The sequence below is a fragment of the Myotis brandtii genome, unplaced genomic scaffold (genome assembly GCF_000412655.1).
Source record: "Myotis brandtii unplaced genomic scaffold, ASM41265v1 scaffold421, whole genome shotgun sequence".
NCBI classification, from domain to species: Eukaryota; Metazoa; Chordata; class Mammalia; order Chiroptera; family Vespertilionidae; genus Myotis; species Myotis brandtii.
This window is the reverse complement of record NW_005366140.1, coordinates 2,066,376-2,074,944: the sequence shown is the minus strand read 5'-3', so window position 1 is coordinate 2,074,944 and position 8,569 is coordinate 2,066,376. Positions and strand designations below refer to the sequence as shown.

The 8,569-nt window shown below is 48.9% G+C and overlaps 1 protein-coding gene across 1 annotated transcript; it reads left to right on the top strand.

Annotated features, from left to right (window-relative positions):
* Positions 1 to 251: 251 nt before the first annotated feature.
* IFI30 (interferon, gamma-inducible protein 30) lies at positions 252 to 3,083 on the top strand. Its single transcript, XM_014545810.1, has 7 exons — positions 252 to 353; positions 703 to 990; positions 1,080 to 1,154; positions 1,372 to 1,464; positions 2,247 to 2,399; positions 2,581 to 2,634; positions 2,707 to 3,083. The coding sequence occupies exons 1-7, from the start codon at positions 252 to 254 to the stop codon at positions 2,767 to 2,769; spliced, it is 828 nt and encodes a 275-aa protein (XP_014401296.1). The 3' UTR covers positions 2,770 to 3,083.
* The last annotated feature ends 5,486 nt before the right edge of the window (positions 3,084 to 8,569 follow it).

Below are 8,569 nucleotides of genomic sequence, written 5' to 3'. Positions count from 1 at the left end.
CGCCATCTGGAGGGGACACGCCCGTCGGTGCCGAAATCCCCCCTGTAATTCCAGGCACTGGCCGCACTCCGAGTACTTTCGCTTTCCCATCTCTAGCCGAGACGCTCGGCGTTCCCCACTCCGTCCCCGCCCGCCCCGCCCGAGGGTGCACTGAGCACCTATGTGTGTATCTGGGGTGGGAATCAGGGTCTCCCCTTGGAGGCCAGGGGAAGCCCAGACAAGCCTGCCCATGGCACACGCATCCCTACAGGATGCACTTCGGCCAAGGAAGAGCGCCCAGCCAACACCCGCCTCGGAGGCTGGGCGACTTGCTCACAAACCGAGGTGCCTGCGCCCCTCGGCTGGAGCCGGAAGTCAGCACTTATTAGGTGCCACCTCCCAGGGAGCGTGGGAGGGTTCAGTGGGCCCCTTGGGAGGAAGAGGAGTCAGAGCAGGTGTAGGGGCAAGGCTCTGGGCATGAAGTGGCACCAAATGAGCATCCATTAGTCTCCTGTGGTATGCACCTCTGGGAAGGCAGGATTGAGGTCAGGGACCAGAAATGTGCTTGCCTTGAGTCCTAGCCGTAGACGGTTCCCCTGGGCCAGAGGTTTCACCTCAGCTGGAGAAAAGCGAGAGCTGTGCATGCATTAATTGCCTGCGGTATACACGTCTGTCCCATCTGTTCTGCAGCCAAGCAGACTTAAGGGCGCAGTAAAGCCTTAGAGTCGAGAGTGCGCTCAGGATGGAGCACTTACTATTTGCATCTCTCTTTCTGCAAGAGAACCAAGCAGAGCTACAACTTGCTTCATCCCCCTTCCTCCCGCACAGGCCGGTTACCTGTGCCCACGGGTGCCCCTTGGAAAGCCCCCCTCACCACCTGTCAACGTGAGTCTCTACTACGAGGCACTGTGCGGTGGCTGCAGGCTCTTCCTGGTCCGAGAGCTGTTCCCCACGTGGCTGATGGTCTATGAGATTCTCAATGTCACTCTGGTGCCCTATGGAAACGCCAAGGTACATGGGCGCCGGGGAAGCTGAGGCCGTGGCCAGGATTGGGAGACACCTGTGGCGAGCTGGCCGGTACTCACCTCACTGCCTTTCAGGAACAGAATGTCAGTGGCAAGTGGGAGTTTGAATGCCAGCATGGAGAGGAGGAGTGCAAGTGGAACAAGGTGGAGGTGAGCAGCCCCAGAGCCCCATGTGGGGCACACGGAGGCCGGGGAGGCTTCAGGCGGTAATGAGGGTAAAATCCAGGCTCAGAGGGGATTGGAACCAGCTCTCTCCCCTGCCGATGTGTCTCCACTCATTGCTTTGTTAATGGGTGCCCATGGTTATTACCAGAGTGGTCTTGGCGTGCTCTGGGCCCTTCTCATGCCTTTGTCTGCCCACCCCTAGGCCTGCCTGTTGGACCAGCTGGAGTGGAGCGCAGCCTTCCTAACCATTGTCTGCTTAGAGGAATTGGATGACATGGAGAGCAATCTGAAGCCAGTGAGTGATACTCTTACTTGGCCTGGGTTGGGGGACCCTGGCCTTCCCTATACTCAGACCCAGGTTCAAGTCCTGTCCCCAACAGCCACTCTCTGTATGGCCCCAGGGAAATGCTCTTTCCTCTCTAAGCCTCTATCTGTGAATCAAGGGAAGGAAGATCTTCTGGGGCATGGGTAGGCGAGGGAGTGCTTTCTCTCGGAGGAGCCTCTGAGCTGGGCTTCCATGAAGAAGAATGTGCAGGGACACAGATGATGACCTTCCTCTGGGGTATGGGGGTGACAAGACGGGCCCGTCCACCTCCCTGGAAGATTACGAAAAAGAGCTCCCAAAGGAATGACTCATCTGCCCTGATCAATTATTCATTCATCAAATATTCAGGCCGCCCAGGAGGACTCACCCTGAGACACCCCAGCCCTGTGGAACCGTACTGGGGCTAGCAGAGTACAGAGGAGGGAGCCCTGAGGAGATGCCAAGGAAGCTGGGGGATGGGTGTTCCTGGTAGAGGGAACAGCACAGATAAAAGCTCTGAGGAAAATGTAGGAGTCAGGGGCTGAAGGTCTGGTCATAGTGGACTCAGGAGCAGCCTAAGCTCTGCCTCAGGGGCCTCCACTCAGGCATGTATGAAGCACCTGCTGTTTACATGCATTGTTACATTGTTGTGGACCCAACTATCCCTTATTGCCAGTGAGGAAACAGAAACTTGGCTTGGGGGGCCCCTAGGGGGACTGTTGGGGAGATAACAAGGAGATAGCTAAGGCTCACTGGCCCTCCTCTGCCCTCAGTGCCTGCAGATCTATGCCCCGAAGGTGTCCCCAGATGCCATCATGGACTGTGCAATGGGGGACCGTGGCACACAGCTCTTGCACATGAATGCCCAACTTACAGACGCTCTGGAGCCGCCCCATGAGTATGTGCCTTGGGTCGTCGTCAATGGGGTAAGAATCTAGTGGCCCTCAGGTTGGCCCTCGGGCAGGGACCAGGGTGATGGATGTACCCACCAGTCTGGAAGACAGGGAGGCAGGGGCCAGACTTGGGGCCATTTGCAACCCCTTCTGGGCCTGGCATGGGCTGGTCAGGGCAGGTAGCACTTGTGACCTCCTGTCTTGCTTTGTGCAGAAACATTTGAAAGACATTAGCCAGCTCCTAACCGTCGTGTGCCAGTTGTACCAGGTAAGCCAGAGTGATTCATCGAGTGGGGGTAGGGTCTCTCTCAGGCCCCCAACTCACCACTGTCTCCTCCAGGGTGAGAAGCCAGAATTCTGCCCATCCAAGGCCAGCTCCCACTGGGACGTCTGCCTCAAGTGACAGCTGTTGCCCTTGGAGGAAGCTGATGGAAGAATGAGCTCCCACCTGCCTTCATTTTTCTGATCCCTGACTTAGCAGCTATAGCTCATCATCCAGATAACTTACACATTCCATGAGGTCCAGATTTTACCCCAAGATCAAGAATCTACCACTGAGAATGGTGCTACATTGAAACTAGTTTAATAAACCCTTCTAGACATTGTGACAATATCCTTCCATTTTCCCCACCCCCCGGCCTGTGACGACTGCTGTTCTTTTGTTTCTATGAGTTTTACTTTTTTAAATTCCACATATAAATAAAATCACACAATATTTGTCCTCTGACTTATTTCACTCCGCATCGTATCCTCCAGGTTCCCCCATATTGTCACAAATAGCAAGGTTTCCTTCTGTTTTTTTATGGTCGAATAATATTTGTGTTGTCCCTTTTGTTAAAAAGGATAATGTCCAGCTGGTGTAGCTCAGTGGTTGAGTGTCAGTCTATGAACCAGGAGATCAGAGCTCCATTCCCAGTCAGGGCATATGCTCCAGTTGTGAGTTCAATCCCCAGTAGGGGGCGTGCAGGAGGCAGGCAATCAATGATTCCCTCTCATCATTGATGTTTCTATCTCCCTTGCTTTCTGAAATCAATAAGAAATATATATATTAAAAAAAGAATATCGCCGAACCGGTTTGGCTCAGTGGATAGAGCGTCGGCCTTCGACTGAAGGGTCCCCGGTTCGATTCCGGTCAAGGGCATGTACCCTGGTTGCGGGCACATCCCCAGTGGGGGGCGTGCAGGAGGCAGCTGATCAATGTTTCTCTCTCATCGATGTTTCTGGCTCTCTATCACTCTCCCTTCTTCTCTGTGAAAAATCAATAAAATATTTTTTTTAAATAAAAAAAATAAAAAGAATATCGTCTCCTTATGATGGGGCAGTGCAGCTATAGACCAAGCTGTATCTGTTTGGGAAGGGAGAAGAAACATTAGCTGGCATCCATGGCAACTTCTCCAGGTGAGTGGTGCTGGAGAGGTATGTGGGACTGTGTGGCGAGCCAGGAAAACTACCCCAAATTGTCATATCCATCATGTCCCTTTTGTTCACCTCATTTGCCGCTAACATCTGGTAAATGTTAATGAATGTTTGTTAATTACCTAGGCATTATTTTATTTTTTTACCTAGGCATTAATTGAGCAAACCATGAAGCACCTGTAATAATGCCTTAGGGTCTGAAATATATGTACTGCCCTCTTCATATAAAGTTAGCACTCTGAGCCCTGACCGGTTTGGCTCAGTGGATAGAGCGTCGGCCTGCAGACTGAAAGGTCCCAGGTTCGATTCTGGTCAAGGGCATGTACCTTGGTGGCGGGCACATCCCCAGTAGGGAGTGTGCAGGAGGCAGCTGATCAATGTTTCTCTCTCATCGATGTTTCTAACTCTCTATCCCTTCCCTTCCTCTCTGTAAAAAATCAATAAAATAAAATAAAAATCAATAAAATATATTTTTTAAAAAAGAATATCAAAGAAAGCACTTCCTTGGCAGGTCTAATTAGATTTTCCCTGATAATTCACCAGGATGCAGCAGGCATTCAGTTTGCTTTGCTGGAAGTTTCTGTAAGGAATCTCAGGTTGGACTTTGAAAAGCCTCTATCATTGGTTAACTAAAGATGAGAAACTGGACCAGGTTTCACCTTGCAGTATCTATGCCTCTTGGAAAATTTTTTTTAAAATATATTTTATTGATTTTTTTTACAGAGAGGAAGGGAGAAGGATAGAGAGTTAGAAAAATCGATGAGAGAGAAACATCAATCAGCTGCCTCCTGCACACCTGCTACTGGGGATGTACCTGCAACCAAGGCACATGCCCTTGACTGGAATCGAACCTGGGACCCTTCAGCCCGCAGGCTGACGCTCTATCCACTGAGCCAAACTGGTTAGGTCGCAAATTCTTTTTTTTTTTTTTAAATATTTTATTGATTAGAGAGAAAAAAATAACATTGATTTGTTCCACTTATTTATGTGTTCACTGGTTGATTCTTGTATGTCCCCTCACTGGGGATAGAACCACAACCTTTGCGTTTTGGGATAATGCTCTAATCAACTGAGCCACCCAGCCAGGGCTACTTTCTTCTTTTTTTAAAAATGGATTTCAGAGAGAGGAAGGGAGAGGGAGAAAAAGATAAAAACATTGATGAGAAAGAATCATCAGCTCCCTCCTGCATGCTCCCTACTGGGGACCGAGCCCGCAACCCAGGCATGTGCCCTGACCAGGAATAGAACCTAGAACCATGACCTCCTGGTTCACAGGTTGATGCTCCACCATTGAGCCATGCTGGCCGGGCAAGGCTTCTTTCTTCTTGATAGCCCCTGTGAGAAATGTTCACCTGTCCAAATTAAAACAGTGAACTAGGAGACAGAAGCATGGCGAAAATGAGGTCTTTAATTCGTTCTCGAGAGCAGGTGTACAGGCACACATGGAGTAGGGACCACAGCCTATTTATCCCTAAGGTGCGAGAGTCCCTCCTCCGGTTCCTCACTGGCTGAGTACTATGGGGTTTACAGTTTCCTAGGTCTTGTTGGGTTATTTTTTAAAAATGTTTTTTTTAAAAAGGGCTGAGCCCTTTTCTGGTTGTCTCCACTTACCCCTGTGTAGTTGAGGCAGTGCCTCGGGGATTTCCACCACAATGCTGGCTCAGGTACACAGTTCTTTGTTCTTATAGCCTCTTCCCTCCTCTCTCCATTCCGTTTGCCCTGGAGAAATTCAGTAACCGTCTCCATTAAACGTTGACTGTGCTGAGGATGGATCACAGAGGCCTATTTCCTACATCCCTCAAATATTACAAGGATCATGGTGGGCCGGGATCCACCTGTAAGACTGAACCTGCAAGGCAGTTGTGAACCAGTTTTCCTGTGAAGATTTTGTAAACATCAGCTCCCCAAAGTGAAACCTGGTTTCTTGAATGTGGTTGTTGATGAAGTTTACCTGACTGTCCTGTGAACCAAAATTTGACTTTTTTAACCATGTTGGAAGATTTCCACCAAGATGCAGTAAAATCTAAAGTCGAAACATCAATCAGCTGCCTCCTGCACACTCCCTACTGGGTATGTGCGGGCAACCAAGGTACATGCCCTTGGCCAGAATCAAACCCGGGACCCTTGAGTCCGCAGGCTGACGCTCTATCCACTGAGCCAAACCGGTTAGGGTCAAAATTCGACTTTTTTAACCATGTTGGAAGATTTCCACCAAGATGCAGTAAAATCTAAAGTCTGTAATACCAGGCTGAGGTACTTGACAGCAGTTAAGTGCTGAAGGATAATTTTACCAAAAAAAGGTAAAATCGTGACTCTCAAACAGATGTAAAAATGAGCATGTGATTAAAATGGTTGTTAACTTATTATAAATGAGGACAAATGGTCAGGTGTTAACACCATTTTAAAGGAGGTCCAAAGAACAAACATATTAAAATGGACATGCAAAGTACGGCAAAAATAACTGGGGGAAGAATGTCTTTCCACCTGGCAGAACTCATTTGCACGTCCATAGGCAAAAATTATTGTTAGGCTTGACCCAGCAATTGAGTGGATACCCCTCCCCCAGGAACTGGCTTTACAGGTTATTTCACTATGGACATTCCCTTTGCTGAAGACCACATTGCACTTGTGGTGACCACATTCCATTCTCTCCCCTCCGGGTATGCATAAAGAAGTCTCCGCCCAGGGAAAAAATCCCGCCAAAAGTCCTTTAAAAGCCGCTGACTCCCCTCACTGGGTGCCGGAGCCATCCAAGCTCAGCCGTCTGGTGTGCGGATGATCGAATAAAATCCCTCACTACTCTGGCCTCGTGCGTTCCTCCTTCGGCGACCTAACAATTATTTTTTGCTGTTACTACAGTTTATAAAAAATGTGGACGAAAGGGGCCACATGCTAACCTGACAAGCTCAGGGAAGGTCTGCAGGTGGGCTTGCAAACTCAGAGACCTAAAGTAACCACAAAGGATGGTTTGAATTAAACTTTTAACTAAAAGCAGTTATGGTGGGTAGTCACCTCCTAGGCCAGTATCTTCACTGGCAAGGTCAACCTTTACCTTAACTGAGCCTAACTGTCTTTTTGCATCTAAGATAACATACTCTTGAAATGTCTGGGTAACTTGTAACTTCCCTTTTTCTGGACCCCTTGGGGCACAACCTAATGTGCCTGGGCGCCAGGACAGATACCACAAATTCCTTCATTGTTTTTGTTATCATGTTAATTGTTGACTGTTAATTATCTGCACCCACCTAAGTATGTGTCTATCATTTTACTTTTTATCCAATCCCAGAGGTTCCCCCCTCTTTGCTTTCTCCCTCCTCTCTAGTCTATCACCAAGGTATTTTGTAACCCATCTATGTCCCCTCCTTTGATTGCAATGTATACAATAGATGAAAAGAACTGCCATTCTCTGGAGCATTATCTCAATCCGTTGACTCTGCTTCCTGGCAATTGTCGACAGTTTGGCTCAAATAAACTCACAAAAATTCTTTACAGGATTAAATGTTTTTACGCTAACAAAAGTTTCCATAGAATCAGAATATGCCGAAGGGCAATTTTTTTTTGGTAAAGTGCCATATAATAAATAGTTTAGTTTTTACAGGCCAAAGTCTTTGTTGAAACACCTCATTGGAATGACAGTAAGCAACACAAACGAATGGGCACAGAAGTTTGAATTTCATATAATTCTCACATGCCCCATATTATTTTGATTTTTCCCTGACCAATGCAAAAATGTAAGAAACATTCTTAGTTCGTGGGCTTCACAAAAAGAGGCAGTGACAGGATTTGGCCCGCAGGGTGTAGTTTGTGACACCCTATTCCTGTAGGTGAATGCATAGGTTTCCGTTGAAACTCACATTTTCCCTTACAGTAAGTAACACGGGAAGTAACACGGGTATACAGTTATTTGTGCAGCAGCACAGTTGCTGCCAAATAAGTTACTGCACGTAATGTGCTTGGAACAGTGCCTACCACTCTCATTACTATTGTGGAACTAAGGTCAGAAGCCCGGCTAACAGCCAAGACCAAGGTCAAGTTCTGGACCTGCGGCTCCCACGCGGCTGCGCGTAGCGGAACTGTAGCCCCACCTCCAACACCGTGAGTCTTTGTGGGCTTAGACTTCCGCCCCGGTAGCTGACATGGCCACTGGTCTGAATGCCTGCTCAGGAATCTCGCGAGAATCTGGAAATAGGGAGGGCTAAAACCATAGAGCGTGATACCTGTCTAAGATTGGCCATCTCAATGCGGGAGGCGGGATGACAGGCGTAATGCTGGCCTGAGATTGGTCAGTGCGGTCTGAGATGGTAAGAATGTGACGACGGGCCCTAGCTGGTTTGGTTCAGTGGATAGAGCGTCGCCCTGTGGACTGAAGGGTCCCGGGTTCGACTCCAGCCAAGGGCACATGCCTGGGTTGCGGGCTCAATCCCCATTAGGGGGCGTTCAGGAGGCAGCTGATCAATGATTCCCTCTCATCTATCTCTCTTTCCCTCTTCCTTCCTCTCTGAAATCAATAAAAACATATATTTAAAAAAAAAATAATGTGACGATGGCTACCCTTAGGCCAGTGCAGAAAGGGGCGGGGAAACGCGAGTGATACGTCAGCAATTAGCAAGCGTGGTGTGGTGGGACGCTTGTGATTGGTCCATACGGCTATGCCTGTCTTCGTTTAGGGATTGGCCAAGGGGTAGAATGTCGGCCTTTCATTGGATAACACCTCTCAGGGCGGGCAAAGTGGAGCACCGAGCAGTCAGCGCATCCCGGGCGCAGCCGGGTCGCAGGATTGGTCGCCG

Bases quoted from the DNA above. Each gene is read 5' to 3' on its own strand.
- IFI30 (XM_014545810.1), top strand. From the start codon at position 252: ATGCACTTCGGCCAAGGAAGAGCGCCCAGCCAACACCCGCCTCGGAGG. The intron at 991-1,079 runs GTACATGGGCGC...ACTGCCTTTCAG, and splicing joins TGCCCTATGGAAACGCCAAG to GAACAGAATGTCAGTGGCAA. The intron at 1,465-2,246 runs GTGAGTGATACT...CTCTGCCCTCAG, and splicing joins TGGAGAGCAATCTGAAGCCA to TGCCTGCAGATCTATGCCCC.